This window comes from Mustela putorius, unplaced genomic scaffold, assembly GCF_011764305.1.
Source record: "Mustela putorius furo isolate JIRA1106 unplaced genomic scaffold, ASM1176430v1.1 tig00003845_pilon_pilon_pilon, whole genome shotgun sequence".
NCBI classification, from domain to species: Eukaryota; Metazoa; Chordata; class Mammalia; order Carnivora; family Mustelidae; genus Mustela; species Mustela putorius.
In genome coordinates, this window is record NW_025421998.1 from 66293414 (window position 1) to 66315330 (window position 21917).

General features: G+C 43.8%; 1 protein-coding gene across 11 annotated transcripts in view; it reads right to left on the reverse strand.

Annotated features, from left to right (window-relative positions):
- Positions 1–21917, reverse strand: part of ELMO1 (engulfment and cell motility 1) — a 520745-nt gene that overhangs the window by 357378 nt on the left and 141450 nt on the right. For all 11 annotated transcript variants that reach the window (XM_004741958.3, XM_004741959.3, XM_045089495.1 and 8 more), the window contains 2 exons: positions 4437–4487; positions 349–518 (listed from right to left, as the gene is read on the reverse strand). In XM_004741958.3, coding sequence (XP_004742015.1) covers positions 349–518; positions 4437–4487 — 221 coding nt within the window. The remainder of the gene's footprint in view (positions 1–348; positions 519–4436; positions 4488–21917) is intronic.

The following is a 21917-nucleotide window of genomic DNA, read 5'->3' on the forward strand; positions in this document are numbered from 1 at the left end:
CTTTATCATTTACATGATAATTTTTTTAAGGAAGCTCCATGCCCAGCGCAGAGCCTAGCATGGGGCTTGAAACCACGACCCTGAGATCAAGACCTGAGCTAAGATCAGGAGTCAGATGCTTAACTGACTGACCCACCCAGGTGCCCCTCAAATGATTATTTTTTAAAAAAATCACTTCAGGGATGCTATTTTGACCTGGTCTAAGACTCTGGAACATAAGGATTTGGGGGAGTGGAGCAGTCAATTTCTGGTCTTTAAAACTAGAAACTGCAAGTGCAAGGAAAGTAACTAATACCCGGAATACTGGAGAGAATAGAAGGACTCGAAGTCTGAATAAAAGATGCTTACTCGGTGCCGCTTTCAACCATCTGTGTGAGGAGAGAGATGCCATCGAGATTTATGAACTCCTGGGCAAACGTGACATCCCGGGAGAGGCTGGCTAGGTCCTTCAAGGCCTCCAGCTTGGCGTCCATACTCGATGACTGGATTCGTTCGTGGAGCTGCTGGGCGTTTTGAGCCTCGTTGAGGACAAAAACAAAGGGAAGAGTGTTCATAGAGGAAACCCCAACTGACAGAAAATTACCGTTTCGTTGAAAAACAAGACACTGAGGCCAAAGCAGGAGACCATATGCATCCTCTGTACCAAGGGCAGGTTTCCAACCATAATGACTCTGCCTTCAGGCAACGGCTGTTAACTTCATGATGGGAATCAACACTTTCCTGACAGAGCCCATATTTCCATCTCTTGGAAAAGCAAGAGCGCAAAACCAATAAAGCCCCAGAAATGGAACTGGAGTGGCAGTGAGGAGGGGGAAATGGGGAAAACATTTACCTTTTAAGTAAAATTATTATCTACAAATGACAAAAAGCTATTTGCTTAAACAATTACACAAATTTATGCAACACGTTCACCTGTTCAGTCAATACTCTGCGTAAAAACTGCCTACACACCGTGTTCAAAAGCTTCATTAGACACCCAAGTGATCTCTCCCGGTTACTGAACATTTTCCAGCACAACACAATGGCGCTTATAAATTTCACTTTTCAACACCATGTGTTTCACAGGCATCGGCTAATTACTGCATCAATATAAAATAAAATAATTTGGAAACCAAATTAGCCACTTTGCCTAAAATTAGGCTTCTTTTTACGGCATCTGCCCTTGGCTACTACACACAGGGCAGGGAGGAATGGAAATATATTGGAGGAGCTGACCTTCTGGATAATAACTTACGGTTTAGATTTCAGTAATGGTTTTCATATCTACTTTTCAGCTGGGGCAGACAGGAAGAAAAATAAAATATTAAATTTTTCTGCCTGTATTTCTGCTCAATGGAAATAACTCGACATCTGTAGTACTTATTATTTAACTCCAAATTGCAATGTGCCATTGCCGTCTTCATATTCTCCCTCTTGGCTACTTGCTTTCTTCTCTGAAACGTGTTATATTTCAGAGGAAGAAGAAGAGGGGATAGTTGTCCCCAACAGTGAGGCATCTTCTGAACAGAAACTCTGAGAATGATCCAAGGAGCCCCCAGTGAGCTCTAACGGGGTTAAGATTGCAGACGGAAGGCAGGGAATCCACCCAAGTACTGACAGCAAAGGTTCCCCACCCCACCCCATTGGGCTCCACGGCCAGGGACCCCTCCCTCCCTGCCCAGGTCTCCCCCTTCACTTCATCTGGAAGTAGCCCCCAGGAGAGAAGGGGACCCAGCAGAGAAACTCATGCCAAATCTTCAGGGACCAAGACAGGAATGCACCCCACACCCTCCCCAACTTGGTCAGAGACACACGGTAGTCTCCCATCGCAACCATCAACTGACACGTTGCATCAGAAACAAGAGGGGGGAGAAGGAAGGAGGAGAAAGAGAACTCTCTACTCACTCACAGATCCCTAGATATCTGACAAATCACCCCAACCCGAAATCCTATGTTTTTAAGGGGGTTAAGGGAGAGTCGAGCAAGAATCATTTCATCTTTTAAAATCACTCAAAGATACATTGTTCTTACAATTTTCCAAATGGACATACAGCATTAACATGTATTTAAACCAAGTGGATGACTTTGAATTCCTTGAAAAATACATTTTTCTCCAAGCAGGATGTCAGCATTTACTGTACAAATGATGATAATGAAGGAATACTCAAAGATTATCTCGCTATCAGTATTAATTCTGACTAACAGTGTTTGGGGCTGTTAATACTAGTAATAAAATCAGCAAAGTTACTTGGGGCTTTTTATGAGCCTCTGTTCTAAATATCCTCGAGAAGGAATTCATTTAAACTACACAGTAATCCTATCAGGTAGGTATCCTCACCATCTTCATTGTACACAGGAAACTGAAGGGCCAGAGAAGTTATGCAACTTAGCCAAGGTCAGAGAGGCAGAAGTCGGCAGAGGTGCACATCACTTAAAGCAAGAGTGTGTGTACGGATGTGCACACACATGCATACACATGTAGGTGTCTGTGCATTCTGTCTGGCTCTAGGGAGAGTTCAGCCAAGGTAGAGGAAAGAACTGAACATTTTTATGGTATAACACCATTTGTTCATTTCTTTATGGTACACTAACACTTCCTAGCAAATCTGATGGAGACAGTTATGTTATTTTTTAACATTTTTTTGTGTGTATATAAAAAGTGAAAGAGTTAGCATATGCTGACCCATATTTCTCAGTTAAACATAAAATAATAAAAAAAAAAATCTACTAACAACAAGTGACATTTACAGAGCCAAAATATCTTGCTTATAGAATAATGCCTAGTTCTAGATCCTGGGGTTCACAGCCAAATTATAAAATGCGTGCTTAAAATGCAGATTCCTGGACCTCTTTTCTAGATATCGTAATTCGGTTTCTCTGTAGAGACCCAAACAGCAGCATTTTTAGAGTACCACCAGTGATTCAGCTTGGGGCCCTTTAGAACACGTAAACCAGGATCCTCTATGTGGACCCCATCTTATGATACTGCCCTGTGTAGAATGTGTTGGTCACGATCTGAAGAGGACGGACTTTCGGGGCACTGAAAAACCTCATCCTGCTAAACACCTAACCTTCCAAGGAGTGGCTCACATTGTGGAAATGTTGTTCATGAACCTATAGCAATAAAAAAAGAACAAACATCTTCTTTGGCTTAGAGCAGATCTTGGTGTAAAAACCAAGCCTCTCTAATTCTAAGACCCAACAAAAGGCAAGGTGTACTCTTTGTGCCGGCCAGCAGAAGAGCAATTGTAACAGGATAAACAGCAACGACAAAACGCAGCTGAAACCATGCTCTAGAAATGTCAAATTAGCATTAGTTCATGCTGACTAAAGTAAGGTCAATGCTAAGTCAGACAAAAATGTCTCAGCTCATCATGTGGTCATTGAAAAATGAGTATGAATGATGACTTCCAGTAAGTGGAGAAGAAGGCATCAGAAGACAGTCTGGCCAACTCCAGCCATGCATTCTGTGGAGCCTGTCGCTGTGTTTAGGTTCAAGATGTTATTGGGTAAAATGTTTAGGAGTTTTAAAGCCCCTCTAATGTAATTTTCAGCAAGAAGAATGTGTGGTAGTTACAGTACCCACAGTTTAACTTCAGCCAGATGCTTTTCCCAATTTTTAAATTTATTTTTAGCCTACCACATGGCTTCAGTGGAAACTGAAAATAAGAGTTAGACACAGTTTTTGTCACATATGCAGAGTGAAAATAGTAACACTTGGTGTATTTTGCGCAGATTATTTTTTAGGAAAGCAATAAAATGCACTGTGAAATAATCTAGTTTAAATATGCTAATGTTACTATCCAAAGTATCTACAAGCAAGGAAGAAAGATGAAGATAAGCAACACAGCCAGCTACAGTGGCCTAAATATTCTACAGCATTCTGGTGAGCAGCTCTTATTGGGGAGACCTTAAAGTGTCTTATCTAGATCAGCTGGCAATGAAACAGATTAAGTGGCAAGCATTTCGTAAACTACATTATTATCAATCGTCATCATCACTGGCCAGAACTGGAAAATGCTTCAACACTCTCACTTTTCCACACAGACACACCCCGACTTTAAAGAGAGGTAATGGGCTGTCTTTGGGTTTGTTTCCTTTGTTTGTTGACTGAATTTGCTTAGAGGGCATTAGGCGGATGTGTTGGGCAGGTGGGTAAAACCCATCAGGGCAGCGGAGTTATCATACCTGTAATATAAGAGTTACTGAAATGATCACCAAACGCAAACCTTAAAGTCCGTTTCCTTGCTCTTAACCGAAAATAAAAGCTTCCTCCTCTGTAATGGGAAATATAAGGAAGGACATTCCTGCCAACCCAGAATCCACATGTCAGGACATGCCAGAGACCTTCAGTTTTGCACTTACATCACCCCCAAAAGTTAACATCTCTTAATCGCATATAGCAGAACTGGAGAGTAAAGTATTTACTGGAAAGCTATACACTCAGGTCAACTTACTGGAGATGTGGTTAACCGAAGGATAGTGCCATTTTTTATTTCATTGCGATTCTGGAAAAGAAAAATAAAATCTTGGTAAATCTTTAAAGTTGAGCAGTCTGGTAAAAAGAAAGCAAAAGCAAAAATGATCTAGTAGTAACACTATATAATAAGAATTCTTACGACTCAGTTTATTATCACTTTATTTTCTAAATTACTGAGTGGCTTTTAATTATTTCAACAAAGAACTGTAAACTGGGTCTCAGCTGTATTAACTTTCTATCAAGTCATAGGTAACATTGAGCACAGACGTGAATATAAATTCAAAGAACAGGAATATGAGGCCCAAGAACAGCACCAAAAAAGCAAGTTTGAAAGGTTATTTAGGAAACGTGACCTAGCAGTTCTGCTGGAGTTAAGGCATACATTTACACAAAAACTTGTACATGAATGTTCAAAAAACATTATTCGTAACAGCCAAAAGTTGTAAACCACCCAAATGTCCGTCAGCTGATGAATGGGTAAACAAAATGTGGTCTCGCCGTTCAACGGAGTATTACTGGGCAAGAAAGAGAAGTACTGATGCATGTTACAGCGTGACGGGACCTTGAAAACACTACACTAAGTGAAAGAATCCTGACACAAAGACCACGTATGTTATGACTCCACTTACAGGAAATGTCCAGAATAGGCAAATCCACTGGGACAGAGAGGAGATTGGCTGTTTCCAGGGGCTGGTGGGCAGGGGTGGGGAGAATGAACATTAATGGTTGCAGGGTTTCCTTTCCAGGGGATGCAAATGTTCTGAAGTTGATTGTGGTGATGATTTCACCAATCTATGAATACATTAAAAACCACCGAACTGAACACGTTAAACAGTGGATTTGGGAGAATGTGACTTCTATCTCAGTAAAGCTATTTTTTGTAAGCTTCTATTAAGGAGTTTGCTTTCTTAACCTCTGCTGCTCTAACTGCATGTTGCTTTTTTTTTTTTTTTAAGATTTTATTTATTTCAGTAGGAGGAGTGACAGAGGGAGAGGGAGAAGCAGGCTCCCTGCTCAGGACCTTCCAATAAATCCCAGGACCCTGGGATCATGATCTGAGCCGAAGGCAGATGCTTCACTGACTGAGTCACCCAGGCGCCCCAGAGCCTCCTGCATGTTGCCTCAGTGTTAAGAACAAACAGCATAAATAAGCAGATCCCAAATCAGTCCTCCTCCCCTTAGCGGGTATATTTGAGGTGAGTGTTCTCAAGCTGTCTCTTAGCATCTCTTGGCACTGGAAGGAGAATTTCCCTGGTAGTTTTATTTCCTGCCACCAGAGTACGCACCACACTCAGCTTTCAGGAGGTGACCTGCTGGGAGTCACACGTGCACATGCCCAGCTGTAGAGCATAAAGGCCAGAAGTTAATAAAAGTGCCATGAGGTTCAGTGTCCTGCATCATTCAAGACAAGTCACAAGCTAGAATTGCCTCAGCAGGTGGACTGAAGTGGTGGGAAATTTCTCAGGATAAGATGCCAAAAGCACATAGAACACTTGTACTCTCCCTGCTCCAATTCTGACCACTTACTGGAAAATGAATTTTCTAAAATAACTACCTGAAAGGGAGCAGCCTTCAGGCCCGTACTGTCTCCCAAAGAAAACCTAATCTGAACATTTTATAGGCAGTGCAGGATGGCCTGAAAGCCCCACTCTGCCAGCTCCAACCCCCTCTTGGGTGATTCCGGCCCAATCTAGAGCATCCCTGACCCCCACCCAGATACCCTGCACTTCCTCTTAAGAAAGCAAGCTCCTCGTTCCTGGAAGTTTCCAGCAAGGGCTGAATTCCACCGTGGGGGGGAGCAGGAATAGTGAAATTAATTTCAGTCATTTAAAAAACCTTTGAACCCTAAAATCCTAAGACTCTATGAGAACGGGAGAAGAAGATAGCAAACACTCATGACAGAATATTAAGGAAGCTGAATCCAAGGCATACCTTTTTCCTGCTCAGGTTCTAAATGAACCGAGAATGAAGAGAGTCAGAAGATGAAAAACCTAAAATATCCCCCTTCTTAGTTTTTATGGAGAACAAGGCTCACAGTGAGAACCAGCAGACAGCTAGAAGACCTAACGGAACTTCCTTCCCAGAGGAAAGAAGGGCCCAGTTTATTCTTCCCGAAGAGCTAGTCAAGGAGAAAAAGAGGCCCTGTTGATACAAAGTGGCCAGGAGGATTTAGAATAATATCTCCTACTGGAATTTGGGGTGGGGGTAAGGGATTCCTAATAATAGCAAAAAACATTTATTGGAAGGCACCGAGCTGATGTATTGTTGGGTTCTGTTGTCGTGCTTATTTAACCATCGTAATAACTCTATGCCCAGTTTTTTAAACATTTTTTTAAAGGAATCTCTATATCCAACGTGGGACTCAAACTCACAAGCCTGAGATCAACAGTCGCACGTTCTACCGACTGAGCCAGTCAAGTGCCCCCAACTCCATGCCCATTTTCAAGATGAGAAACCAAAGTTGCTGAGAAGGTAAATCACTTGCCCAACATCATGGAGGGGGAAGGGAAGCTGCAAACCCATCCTGGAGGGAGAGGGAGATCTGACCCCAGAAGCTGCACACGATCCCTCTGGAAGAACAAGATCCTGCCTTTATCCTCAGAGGGTCCTTATCCCCATCAACTGTCAAGGTCCGTGAGAGCAAGGAAGTTAAGTGTGGTGTTGACAATGCCCTGCAGATCCTCAGGCCACAGCCGCGGGACATAGGGTGGGGTATGACAGCAGTAAAATCAAGCAGCTGGCCCCACGTTGACTCCTGCAAGGCTGACTCCTGACTTTCTGGAGTCTAAGCACGAGTTCTGTGATGAAAGGGTCTTGAGGGTGGTTTGCTGAAAACCAAAGCAGTGCTGTAGCCACTGACGGCCGGAGCTGGGTTCAAATTCCTCACATGCATCGCACCAGCTGTGTGTGCTCCGTGCAAGCTACTTAACCACACAGATGCAATTCTTCTCTTCCCTAAATGGGGACAGCAAGTCATTACTTAGAGTACAGGAAGAACCACAGGTGCCACAGATGCCAAGCCTGGCCTAGAACCGGCTCAGACCGAGAGTGACTGCCACCATCAGACGGAGAGCAGCTCGCATCCCTCTGCCTGCGTCTCCTCCCGCAGAAGTTCATTCACCTCCTGTCTTTTCCTTCCTTTGGAAAGACTTGTTCTTAAAAACAGTGTTTGGCATTTTGGAATAAAAGCAGATATGCAGAAGAGCTGTGAAATATGCATGAAAACCATTAAGGTCCCAGCAGAAAAGAGGATGAGACCCAAAGGAAAAGCCAGGAGAATCAGCCACAACGCACTCTTCTCCCCGCAGCTGATGCCACCTTCCAGTCACCGAGAGATGCTAACTTGGGCAGCAAAGGAAGGGGCTTGTGCTTGTCCTGATGCTATAAATTTCATCCAAGCCACATGGAGCCTCAGTTCAGAGCAGGGTCTCCAGGCAGGACACTATGGATGTGACCCGTATTTCACTTCTTACCCAGGGAATCTGAAATAAGTGACACATCTGTCCTTTGTGCTAGCTCCTTCAGCTGCACCATGGGGACAGTACCTGTCTCCTAAGGTTGTGCTGAGGATTAGCTGAAATCATCCATTCATGGTACTCGGAACAGTGCCTGGCACGCAGCAAACACTCCAGAAAATAAAGTTGGCTCTTTATTATTAGGTACAAAAATACCACCCAAAAAGTACACTGCTGCGTATCTTTGTTTTTAGCTCGTCTCTCTACATAATCTGATCAATAAAATAATAGTATAATCTAAGTTATCCTAAGCCTAAGACCCTAAATTCAGTAGCATGGGCCCAGCAGAAAGAACAAATATTCGCAAACGTACATGTCTTCTATCAACAGACCAACGTGGCTGAGGCGTCGTGCCCCACAGTGCATTTTACCTCAAAGGCTGGGAAGCTGGGAATCACTGTGCTATCATTCGTGGGCCCCCACCTCTGTTTTGGAGTGGCATTCTTTGATGTAGTCTTCCAAGCATTCAGTAAGCGCTGGTATTCAGTAAGCGCTGTGTGTGGCATGCGTGTGTGTGTGTGTGTGAGAGAGAGAGAGCGAGCGCGCACGCATGTCTACCGGCAGTGTCTCTCCACCCTCAGAACGTCACCCCCCACGCCGGAGTCGATGCCGTGCTACTGTTGTTAACACCCTTTCTAAACCAGCGGCTACCTGTGACCTGGCATATGCGCAGGACTCCATAAATATTGGTTGAATAAAATTCTGAACCTGTGTGTGCCTGGCCAAAGATGAGACACTATACAAAATTAAATAAGACTTAACTCCTGTCTTCTGGAAATTCAATAAAGCGGAAGACTGAGGTGTAGTACCTGCACCATGAAACAACGGTGGCCTCTACAGTGGGGGACCAGCACTGGTACCAGCACATCCATACGAGAAGAAGGAGAGAGAAAGAGGATACTCGGCAAAAACCTTCCCTTTTCAAAATATAAGCAAGGGTTTCCCAGCACCGCACAAAGGACAAGACATCCTCACAGCCCTGTGGGGTCACTTATGAGCCAAGGATGCATAAAGACTGGAAAGACACGACATTCATGAAGTATACCAGCCTTTCACCACTTAAAGAGGGAGGGGCAAGTATACTCGGCATAAAATTCTGGCTCTGACTTGCGGTCTGTGAGTGTGTTCTCTCTCTGAGGCAGCCACCTGGATGTTGTGGCAGCCATATTTGTGCTTAACGCTTCTACACCATAAGTAAAGAAGAGAAGCACAGAGCTCATGCTTTGGGAACAAAAGTGGTATGTCTTCCTTCACTAGAAAGGAGTGCAGGAATTTCCTTATAAGAACTTCCTAAAGTCTCATAAACTCTTCAGTGCAAAATATCAACTTTTCATCCAAAGATTCTTTGAATCCCTCAACTGGAAATTCTCAGCTGTTAACACCAACCTTGGACAGGGATACCATGATCCATACATGCTTTGAAAGACCAGGTGAAATCAAACTTCCAATTCTCAGTAAATTCTGATGTGACTCTCTGTGATGGTCTTTTGACTAGGCTGCCATTCCCAATTATTCAATCAAACATTCTTCTAGGTGTTACTGTATAGGTATTTGCAGGTGTGATTAAAGTTGATAATCAGTTAGCTTTAAGTAAGGGAGATAATCCCCAGATATGTTGGGTAAGCCTGATTCCATAGATTGAAAGGCCTTAAATTCTACCAGGGGACAGCAGATTTAGCCTTTACCTGGGAGTTCCAACCTACTCTACGGATTTCGGATTTGCTTTGCCCGCCTCCCGTCAAGCAAGCCAATTCCTTGCAGTCAGCCTCTTAGCACATATCTCCCACTGGTTTTGCATCTCTCGTTGAACCCTGACCAATACCTGACCTGCACCTGCCCAGACAGTGCCAAAGCTTTGCATGGCAGTCATTTCCTTTACCGCAGTGAGCAATACACTGACCAGCTTTGTCTCCTCGGGTTATGCTGGTGGCCCCTGGGAAGCAGCTTTGAACTGGGCCAATCCAGAAGCATTCAACCAGCTCGGGCTCACTTTCCCGGGCTGGGCAAGGAACACCACCACTAAAGAACATATAAGAGCATATGGGGAAGAAAAGAAAATAACGGGCCAACTCCTTCCCCCGCCAGTGGAGAGGGGTGTTCTGCAAAAGTGAAGAATGCATTCATCAAGTCCCAGGCCAAGAAACTGCTCCCTGCCCCTCTTTGGGAAATCAGTCTTCAATCTTCCATTTTTCACATGATCTTTGGTTCCTCTCCTCTAGGAGCACCACAAGTGCACATTAAAATGCTGGTTGCTGGGGCTCTCACCCCCAACGAGCGCCACTGACTCAGGGGCCTGGGATGCTGCATTTTCGATGGGATTCCCAATAACTCGGATGCACGATACAGTGTGGAATAGTCCTGGTCTCGTTCAGAAGACTACCCAGCACATTTCAAATAATGTTCTGAATTTCAAGGATATAAAGTCTGAGGCAAACAAGACTAACGCCAGCTCCGCAAAAGTGAAGAGGAGAAAACCAGCAGCAAGAACATTTCTGCAGGGAGATACCCCAAGTGCCCAACAGCGTATGAGGAGAAGTGACCAAGGGGAAGCCCCCTGAAGCCCCGCTGTCCTGTTTACTCATGCCCAGCAGTTCCAGGCGGGACTAGCCCCTGACATTCACAGTCGTCTCGATGGGATGTCTTTGTGTCTCTTCACAGAGCTAGCTCAGCGACTCGGCCTCTGTGTGGGCTGGATAATAAGATCCTGCTGAAAAATGTCACTGTTCTCCTATTTTTCCCTCTGAGATTTGTTTTTCCTCGGTATGCCAACTTTCTCTCGAGCCAGACAAATTACAAATTATTCCCTGGTCAAAAATACAAGTGGTACCCCTGTTTCTGTTACTCAGCAAGGCAAAGAGAAGGTCAGAGGGGGGAGGGCGCTTACGGCCCCACAAATGCAGACTCCTGGAGCACAGGCAGCTCCAGGGTCTTCTGGCTGGCCCTGTCTCTCCTCCTCTCTCTGTCTTTGTCTCCCTCTCTTTCTCTCTCCAGATGTGACGGGGTCTTCACCTTGGATATATTGTTACTGAACAACGCTGTTCTTCACATCCACTGCTCAATCATCACAAATACTGATTTTGCATGTAAACCTGACCCCTTTTGTCCTTTGTGTGTCCATTTGAGTGATCTTCAAATCTTCAGGCTGAAGGAAGTAACAGAGGACAGTACATGATATCCTGGTTGCTAGGTTACAGAGCAATGCCTCCAGACAGAGGACTACCGGTCTAACATTTGAGGAGGGATGTCAGAAATACCCTCAAATAAAATATGAACCTCTGAAACGAGGAAAAAGGGACTGAGGCAGGGGCGTGAGGGAGCGGGATAAGCAAGAAAGGGTGCCCACCTGGTCTAAATGCATATTTCCTGTAATTAACATGCTGGCCTTTCCCAGGTTTGCTTACCATCAGGGACCTGTCTCCACTGCCCGAAACAGCTTGAGCAGGTCATCTCCACCCATTAATTGAAAGATTTGGATTTGACTTCTTGCTCTATTTTCCTGCCCCTCATTAGATTCTATTCTCAATTGCTTTTCTTCCGTCACTTTCCTTTTCCCAGCATCCGGACATCTTGTACACAATTCCCAAAATGGAGAGAAGGAAGAACGAGGCATGTGTTAAGAAAGATATCTACTAGCTCCGTTTTTGTGGTGTGTAAACACAGACCATGGAGGTGGACAGCCTGTCGCACAGGAACTGGTTTGCTCTCTTTCCATTGGTAATGAGACCCAGGTAAAAGGAGTGGAAAGCAGTGGGTTGTCACCGAGCAGGCCCAGGGAGTCAACTAGGATGTAGTGAGCCCCATGGGAAGAACATGGGAAGAACGCCTGTCCCCCTTAGCATTTTAATCAACCACTTGTAGAAGACAGAGATGAAGAACAGTGTGTTTTTCTAAAGAACGTGCTGTCTTATCTTAAAGGAACATACACTATTAGATGTTCACTGTTCCGGAAAACCAGGCAGCCTTTCAGTAAGCAGGGAAGCTGCCTGCTTCCTTGGTCATATTCACGTAGCAGGAATGAGCACACACCTCTCGTCACCTGGTGTCCAGGCCCAGGGACCAAAAGCTTGAGGTTGAATCCAATCCATATCCAGGTCCCTCTGACACCCTAAGATCAGAACTGATTGAGTCCAGTTTGTGAAGAAGGAATGGGAGAACATTATTCAGAGCTGACTCTCCGTCTCAGAATTGAAGGGAAAAGACAGTTCCCTTAAGCCCAGAACCTGAGGGGGACAGTTTTAGCAATCTGGACAGGGGCATCAGCACCAGCAAGGGCACAGTGTGAGCATCAGGGGATGCGGACATGTATTCGTAAAATCTCTCTCACTGCATTGTTGCCCTGGGAGAACCAGAGGGTGTGAGCATCCTGGACCGACAGGGGTCTGGGAGCCGGGAGAGCACAGTGGACCACAAGGAAGGAAGCCCAGGTGGGGCCTGAGCCAGTGAACTTCCCATGTGACCCTGGGCAAGTCAATTGGCTTCAATTTCCTCATCCACAGAATGGAGGCAAGGGGCCCTGCGCCAAAGGTCAAGCCTCTTCTCTTCTCTTTCATTCTCAGTACAACACACAAAGAGGAAACATTTCAGGCTTTTGAGCAAAATGTCTCATCACGATGAAGGGGATGTCTCGGAGAAATCAATCTGTCAGCAGCAGTGAATTGGAGGAAGGTGGCTGAGGTGAGGCCTCCCGTCACCAAGTCAGCCTGCGGTCTCCAGACCAGGACCACTGGCCTCAGACATCTCTAGTCTCCAAGGTAACGAGCTCCTACAAATACCCAAGATCTGAGACGCTAGTAAGTCTTAAGGGATATGACAAAAATACACGACTTTCCTCGCACACGTAACTTGAAGGAGAGGAAACATGGCCACATTTTTGGTGGGTGATTCTGTTATGCTTAACAAAAGCCTTAAAAATGTTCCAATCAAATTCTACGGATTTGTCCTATAGAAACGTCGGAGATGCAGACATCTTACAAAGGATGTCTACTGCGGTAGTGGTTATAATGGAGAAAAACACTAAGAGCAAACCCAAGTATCTCAATTAATTATTGTTTCTTATCTCAAAATCCAGCTTTCTGGGCCCCACCCTGGGCTACCTACCCAACCTGGATCCTAGCATTTCCCCTTCACCATCTGGGAGAATGTTAAGCTTCTCCAGTAGAGGGCACCGAAATGATCTTGCCTGGCCAGAGAAAGGGAGTTCTCTTTCCATCTACCATTATTATTTAATGTGGAAGCCCTCAGGCCTCTTGCCCTATTTCCACTTACAGAAGCCACTTCTAAGTAGCTCTGCCTACTTGACCTGCAGGCAACAGATGTGCTTCTACCATCCGCCACTATCCTGCCTCCTTTCGCCATTGGTGGTCAGGTCCCTGTGGCAGCCAGGCTCCCTTTGAAGAGCCTTAGGGAGGGGTGCAGTTCCTTCTCTTTCTCGGACTCTCCCTTCGTCAGACTAGAGGCCACAGCTGATTTGCTGTGACTGCTTCTTCTGGACTCACTAGAGTCCTTTTTTCCCTCCCTAGCAACTAACGAGCTCAGCATCTACTAGTTACCAATTTTTAAAATAAAATTCCCAGGGCACCTGGGTGGCTCAGTGGATTAAGCCTCTGGCCTCGGCTCAGGTCATGATCCCAGGGTTCTGAGATCAAGCCCCACATGGGGGCTCTCTGCTCAGCAGGGAGCCTGCTTCCCCCTCTCTCTCTCTCTGCCTGCCTCTCTGCCTATTTGTGATCTCTCTGTCAAATAAATAAAATCTTTAAAAATAAATAAATAAAATAAATAAAATAAAATTCCCCTTTTCAAATAATGGTATGGTTTCTACATCTTGACTGGACCCTGACAGATACAATGTCTCCCAAAGGTTCTGTAACATTAAGGAAATTTTAAGTAAATATGGTTGGGCAGGCCAATGATACATAATACAGCCACGGAAGGTATAAAATAATGCTTAATAATACACGAACATGTCACATTTTATTGTGCGGTGAAAAATGCAGGTTGCAAAATACTATTGTAGCCTGAGTGTAAATCGATGGACAATAACGTCTGTGTATACATAAAAAAAAAAAAAAAAAAAAAAAACACCGGTGCGCATGTAGATAACTACATGAACAACACTTTTCACTTGCAACAGGTACAAAAAAGAAAGAAAGCAGGGAAAATACCAGTTCTTGTGGGTATTTGCCCAACCCCACTAATGAAGATTATCTGGTTTCTGGGGGAGAGAGAGCAACCTCCCCGGTTTTGACAGAAGGAACCAGCGCAAGCTGGAGTGAACACATGCAACAGTCCTTCCCCTGCAGTCCTGTTTTGCCATCCATTTAAGAGAGACTTGATCTCCAGCTCCTCTCCCTAGCCTTCAGTGTTAACCCACCCTCCAATCAAAAGTCACGTGCGGATGTTTAAACCTAGCTTACAGCGTTGCTGGCAAGCCTGAGCCTGTGGCCTCAGAAACCCACAATGTGCTGGAGAAGAGAAGTGCTTCTTTCTTTCCACTTACAGGAAAGAAGCTCACGCTTGCAAACCACACATTTTTAAAGGGCTGTTCTGAGGACAGCAGTGGGAAGTGCCACGGATGCTGTGACAGCTGGGAAAATGTTGACTCCATGGCTGGTTCTAGGCAAAGCCAGCACAAACAACACACTAGAGAGAGAGAGAACAAGACACACACCTCTGCATCACAGAACTGTGGAACAAAGGGGGATGGAGACACCAGGAAGGGGCGAGCCAACAAGCTTGCCGGCTGGCTTCAAGCAGAGAGTGCGGTATCACACGGAACCCCAAACATAACCTGATCTAGTGTGACCCACCTACACACTGGCCTCCGAAGAACCTGATTTGAGGCATGGCTTTGCCATGAACAGCTTTGTCACCCAGGCACTTGGCACTGAACCTGGCACATAGCAGGTGCTCAGGGAAATTCACTCAATGAATGATGTCTGCACAGGACAACATCTCTGGCCACCCTCCCTGTCACATAAAGACAGTCACCTTGATTAAATGGTACTGGTGTGGAGATTAAATTAGATAGTGCTAATAAAGCCTCTGTCTTGCACACAATATAGACACAACACATCATTCATACGTAAGAGGCATCTTGAGAACTAGGCACTGAAAATATGCAAAATTCACCCGACAAAGGAAGAGGAAGAGAATCCTAAGCAAAGGAAACCCAGATCAGGCCACTGTGTTCATGTCCCTTGGGACAACGCAGTGCAGGGATTCTTTCTCTTTTCTGTTTTTCCCCAGGATCATGGAGGTTTTGGCAGTCTGGTGAAGCCTATGGGATCTCTTCTCTGAATAATGTCTTTAACTGCATAAAGACAATGCATAAGCTTGCAAAAAAAAAAAATAGTTATACACATACTTTTAAAATTGTATCATAGTAACATACATGCTGCTTTATCAATACAGTTATCAGCAGCTCTCCGCAGAAAGAGCCAGAGAGTACATACTGTAAGCATTATGGGCCAGAAGGTCTGCAACAATGATACATAAATAAATGGGCATGGCTGTGGTCCAAAATATTTTGTGTACAGAATCAGGGGGCAGCCTGGATTCAGCCCACAGGCCAATTTGTTGACCCTGTATTAATGCATGAAATAACAAGATAAACGATAAGGTCTAATAACTACCATAATTTCTAATTAAGTGTAATGGTGATAAATGACATGTTGAGGTAGCTGTAATAACAGTAATAAATGGAAATATCTATTATTTCTTCTGGTAACATTGGCACAGATACTGCTTATACAGCATTTTGCCTAACTCATGATTGAAGTAGCGCAGTATTTCATATTCTCACAGAGCTGTAACTTTCCTCCTAAATAAGTTCATGGGCCCCAGGTGAAAATGGTGGTTTTCCACTGCACTTAGAGGAAAATCCAAATACCGACTATGCTTTAAAAGGCTCAGTTTTGCTGTGGCCCCAGCCAGCCTTCCCGACAATAACCAATCCACGTGCCACCCCTCAGCTCACTATCCTATTCTGTTTTGTTCCCTGTCACACATTATGCTTCTGGGCTTTCATCCTGGCTGCTCCTTTCCTGAAATGCTATCCTCTGTCTCGCTATCATCAAGTTTTGGCTCAAATGTCCCCTCATTAGAGAGACATTCCTGATGCCTCCCGACAATCTTGGCCAAGGCTCACAGAGGGACATCCGGGGTCTTGCTTGCCGAGATATCCGGATTGCCCTAGAGCAGGCATGACCCCATGATGAAGACCCACAAGCCAAACATTAGCCTTGGGGAGCACAAATCCTTACAAGAGAATTACTGCTTAGAGAGGAGATATAAGTTTTCTTCTCGGGGCTCACGATGTCAGAAAAATAAGGGCCTTAAGCTTCCAGTGCTGGAAACCAAGTCCACACACTGGTAGCTTTATTTCATTTTTGTGTGGTTACTTGCTAACTTGAACCAAGCCACGTCATGCTTCTGACCCATTCTTCAGCCTGGAACCTAGGACTGGCCTAGCAGGCTGACCTTCAGTAGCCACACCTACTGTACTCTACCCCCTTTGTCACAAGATGTCACTTACTTCCTTCATACCACTTACCCCAATCTGAAAATAAATGCCTTGCTCAGTTTGTAAAAATTTCCTGTCTGTGTCTACACACACACACACACGAGAACGTATGCAAGAGAAGAGAGGGCATCTTCACGCTTTGTCATCCTCGGGCCCTAAAACAATGCCTGGTGGGTGAAATGTGTTCAAGAAACACTTTTTAAATGAATGGAATGGGTATTTCAGTATATGTGCTGCCGAAGCGAGCACTGGAGTGGGTATTTTAATCATAATAAGGGAGGAAGAGCCAGAGCATATCCGTAAACTAAAGCTTACCAGCCACTTATGTCTTTTAAGACAGAAATACAGTCCCGCTCTTCCTCCCATAATGCAAATAAATCTTAAACCATCTTTCCTTCCTTTCTCTATTCTACAACCTTCTGTCTACAAGTAGATATTTATTGCATACCTACTATGAGGCACATGTATCATTAAGCATTGTTTTAAAGATTTATTTATTCATTTGAGAGAGAAAGCATGCCAGGGAGAGGACCAGAGGCACATGGAGAGAAAAACTCACGGAGACACCAGGATGAACGCAAAGCCTGACACGGGGCTCAATCTCAGGACCCTGAGATCACAACCTGAGCTGCAGCTAAGAGCAGGACACTTCACTGTGCCACCCACGTGTCCCTCATTTAGCATTTTTTTTAGAAAGAGAGAATCGAGGGCTGCCTGGATGGCTCAGTTGGTTAAGCGTCCGGCTCTTGGTTTCGGCTCAGATCATGATCTCAAGGTTGTGAAATGGAGCCCCACACAGAGGAACATGCTCTCTCACACTCTCTCTATCTCTAATAAACAATCTTAATTTTTAAAAAAGAGAGAACACATATGCGCTCCTGTTCCAATATCACTCCACACGTCCACAAGGGTGTTGAGAGGAAATGAGCTCTAGCCCACCCCACTGTTCACCTGAGCTGCAGCCTCAGGCCACCCTGACCCAGGAGCAAAGTCACAAACAGCCCGGGGGGCTCTGCAACAACTGAGGCCTGCAGCTCGTAAGACTGTCCAGAACCACTTCCAGAAGTTCACCTGCCCCTTCCCTAAGAGAAAGCTCCTTGTCACGAGAAGACATGCCAGGGCTGCCCTAGGAAAGCAGGCTGCAGACTCAGCATGGGAAGGGACATACCCTGCAGCGCACACCGGAGAAAGAGAGGCTTTGGTCAGAATCCGCATTAGTCGCCCTCATGCCCTCCTCTCCTCTCCATTCTTGCACGGGGAGTGAGATCGGAATTTAAACAGAGTCTTCTCAAGGAGTTAGTAGGAATAACAGATAGAAGAGGAGGTAAGTAAATAATCAAATTTTTAAATAGTATTAACAACTCATCTGCATTTTAGCTTTTCTCTGCCTTTTTCACAGCAGCACCCACACCTCACTCAGACGCCCAGGCCTTGTCTCCGGAAGCTGTCTTGTCAGGGTGGGTGGGGGGACTCATGCTACCTTCTTCGAAAGCACCGATGACGTCATCAGCAATACTAAGACTGTGCCGATTCAGTTACGAAGGGGGTTTTCCTTAAGAGATGATCCAAAAATAACTGCTAGAGAAAGCATTTCTTTACAGACTTACTCTCCGTCATAAATGTCTCTAACCCAGACGAATTAACTAATTGCTATGAAGGGACAACTACTTGGTGAATTAAATGCCTTTTTTTTTTTTACATAGAGACTCCATAATGAGGTTTTGGATTTTTCACTATAAAAAGATCCTGTGAAACAAGATGACATACATCAGAGAAAAAGAGGCTGATTTAAAAAGCCATTTGAAGCATGGCTTTTAGCAAAAGGTAAAGATTTAAATAAAACTGAGTCAAAATCCAGGCCATACAATTAGTCATATACAATGTTCATATTCATATGAATCATACTCAATTTTACTTAACCTCTCTCTAATACTTAATTTTATTAATCTTTAAAAAAGAAAACAGGAAATACAGTGGTAAAATACATCTCAGTGGTTTTGAAGTAATTTTTTGTAGAATTAATTAAGCTCAACAGAATGACTTATAAACAGCAAATGATCAATAAATATATAAATGGCTATCAACAGTGGAAGTGCTTAAAAACACATAATTTACGATGGATACAAAATTATGAGGTGCCTAGGCATACATTTTGCTAAATGTTCATTAAAATATTTACTAAATGTAATTAAAGGAAAAAAATTACAAGACTGTAATTGAAGAATGTGAAAAAACATTCTAATCAAGATATATTATATTCAGGGAGGAGACAGAAAAATATCTTAAAGAAAGCAATTTTCCCCCAAAATGAATCCATAAATTGTTCAATGTTAATTAAAATCCTCACAGGATTTGACAAGCTGATGCTAAAGTACATATAAATGGCACAGTATGGATTAGGCAGATGATTTTGATAAAGATAAAGAAGACAGGTTCATCCAACGAGGTATCTAGTTTTGTTACCAACTTGTAAATGACCAAAGCTGTATGATAAGGAACAAAACAAAGAGCCACACAGATGCCTATGTTTGAGAAAACTTGGCTCCCAGCAGAGGTGGGAAGATGGGTAATGAATAGTCGATAAATGGTGCTAAGACAAAAAAGACAAAATTAGATCCCTACCTAATAGACACACGCACACACACACACACATTTTCAAACTGGATTAGTGACCTATATAAAAATCAAGACTTTCTGGCTTTCAAAAGAAAACACACAAGAGACTACATTTATAGCAGATATCTAGAGAAAATGCATTTAAACAAGACATGGGAAGCCCAAGCAATAAAGGGAAAAAACGATCAATGTGATCATATTGAAATGATTTTTTAACTTTTTTTTGACAAGAGACAGCACTGAAAAGTTAACAAACAGTTATGGAGTGAATGGAGATATATAAATAAGAACTTGTGTCTGTACCCTAGAAGAACTCCTCTCCATCAATGAGAGTACAACACTCCCCACCCACGGCTGGATGTAGACCCGACAGGCAGTTTGTAAAAGGTAAAGTCTGAAGAGATAGTAACATGGGAAACAGGCTGAGCTTTCTGCAGTTAGGGAAAATTAATTAAAACCACAAGAAGCCATGTGGCACCCCCATCTGCGTGCCCAACGTTAGGCAAGACTGTGATGGCAAGCACCGGTGAGGACAAAGAGAATAGGAGCTCTACATTGGGGGTGGCAGAGGAGGGTAGAAAGCAGTTGGGCAATTCCTGAGAAGGTCGAGAATAGCCACAGCCTCTAGCCCAAGCACTTTCTACCTTCTCCTGTGGGAAACTCTGAAATGAGGTCACGTGCATACATGTACAAGGCTATTCATCACAGCGCTGTGTTCCCTACATTGGGGAAACAACTGCTTACCAACTGGGTTTTATTCACGCCATGGTTTATTATAGATAATTCTTCTCAAAATATAACTTTGGTTGAAAATCTTAAATTGGAAAATGTTACCTACAAGTAGGAGAGCAATAACTCAAATTTTACAATGCTCAACAAGTCTCTATATTCTTCATGAAAACATAAATATGTAGAAAACCTATAAAACATGCATGAGAATAACATACATCCATTTCAGGCGAATATTTACTTCTAGGGAGGGAGGAATAGAAAAAGAGACAGGAAAAACAACAGAGCTGGGCTTGGGCCAGACCACCACATTTTTTTTTCCTTTTTTTTAAAGATAATCTGAAGCAATAGGCAAGCTATTAATATCTATTAACATCTAGATGGCTGGGAATATGGGTGTCAGTAACACCATTTCCTGGGCTTTTTTGGTGTGTTTGAAATACTGCATGATTACAAAGTTTTAAATTACCATTTAAATGAATTCTGCTAAACAACAGTATCACTAGAGCAAAACTCAGCTGTCTGAGTCCAAAGCGGTGGCTGCATTTCTCACATCTATGCATTGCTTTGTAATGAGGGAACAATTAAGGATAAACATGTATTTAAAAACAATGTGCGGACTGTAAATGAGCCTCACACAATCGTGCTCTTCTTTTCCCTGCCAACAGTTACATTCTTAAAACAACTGAAATGCAGTCTTTTTAAAAAGTGCCTATTAGTCAAGCCAGTGGTTTTCAAATAATGAAATCCTTTTGTTCTAGAAAGGGGGGGGAGGAATCCCTCAGATGATGCCTCAGAAGCTAAAATAGACAAAGAGATACTGTATTCATATTACCATGTTTTATGAGCTTAGGTTTGTAAATGTATATTTTATTCAGGTAATCGATAGGAATAAGCAGGCTTTTTTATTAACATAAAAATTCAATATCTCGTCTTGTGAATGATTATTATAAGAATGTAACAAGCTCCCACATTCAATTTACTTTGTGTTTTGTTATTGTATTCAATATGGAGAAAACCTGGATATATATGTACACTGTACTAGTTTTGACTGCTGCGTAACAAATTACCACAACTTGAGGAGCTTAAAACCACACAAATGTATCATGTTGCAGTTTCAATGGGTCAGGAATGGGGCACGTGTTAGCTAGGTCCTTTACCTGGGGTCTTCCTGGGCTGAACTCAAGGTGTTGGTTGGCTGACTCCTAATCTGCAACTCGGAGACCTCTTCCAAGTTCATTCCGGGTGCTGGCGAATTCGTTTCCTTGTAGTGGTATGACTAAGGTCCCTTCCCCCCCATATTTTAGCTAGCTGTTGACCAGGAACCGTGCTCACAATTAGAGTCTGCTCTCCGACCTTTACCCTGCAGCCGCCTCCACAACCTGACAACCCGCTCCTCAAGGCCAACAGGAGCGTATCTTTGTAATGCTTTAGCTTCTTTTAAAGGGCCCTTTGGATTAGGTCAGGTCCACGGAGATAATCGCCCTTTTGATTAAGCCAAAGTCAAATGATTAAGGACTTAATTGGATCTGCAAAGCCCCTGGAACATACAGCGTAATAGAATCGCAGAAGTGACATCCCATCCTAGTCCCAGGTCCAGACTGCACTCAGAAGAGACAGAATTATACTGGGCATGCAACATGAGGTGGTGGGTGTCTTGGGTGCCTCCTCAGATCCTGCCAACCACACACAAACATGTACCTGTCCATGGGAACTGTTTTTGAGAGCTGACCTTGAAATCTCAGAAGTCTGTCCAGATGCTTGGAAAAGATACAATGGGATACTTTTTCTTTCAAATCTATAGACCTAACACCTATCTCAACTCTCACTCATTCCTCATAAATACTCAAAGTCAGACAAAAATATTCAAAACTCACAGAAAGGTATGGAATGAAATTGGATTTTCACCTATTATAGGACCCCGGCCATGCTCCTAAGCCAATCTATCTGGCCTACCAGCATCTTCTGTGAGCCCTCACCCAGGTGCAGCAGCCTACACTTGCTTGAAGATTTTGCTCGAATGGATGGATTCATGCCTGATTTAAAGTAAAACGGTACAATCTCCCCCATCAAAAAC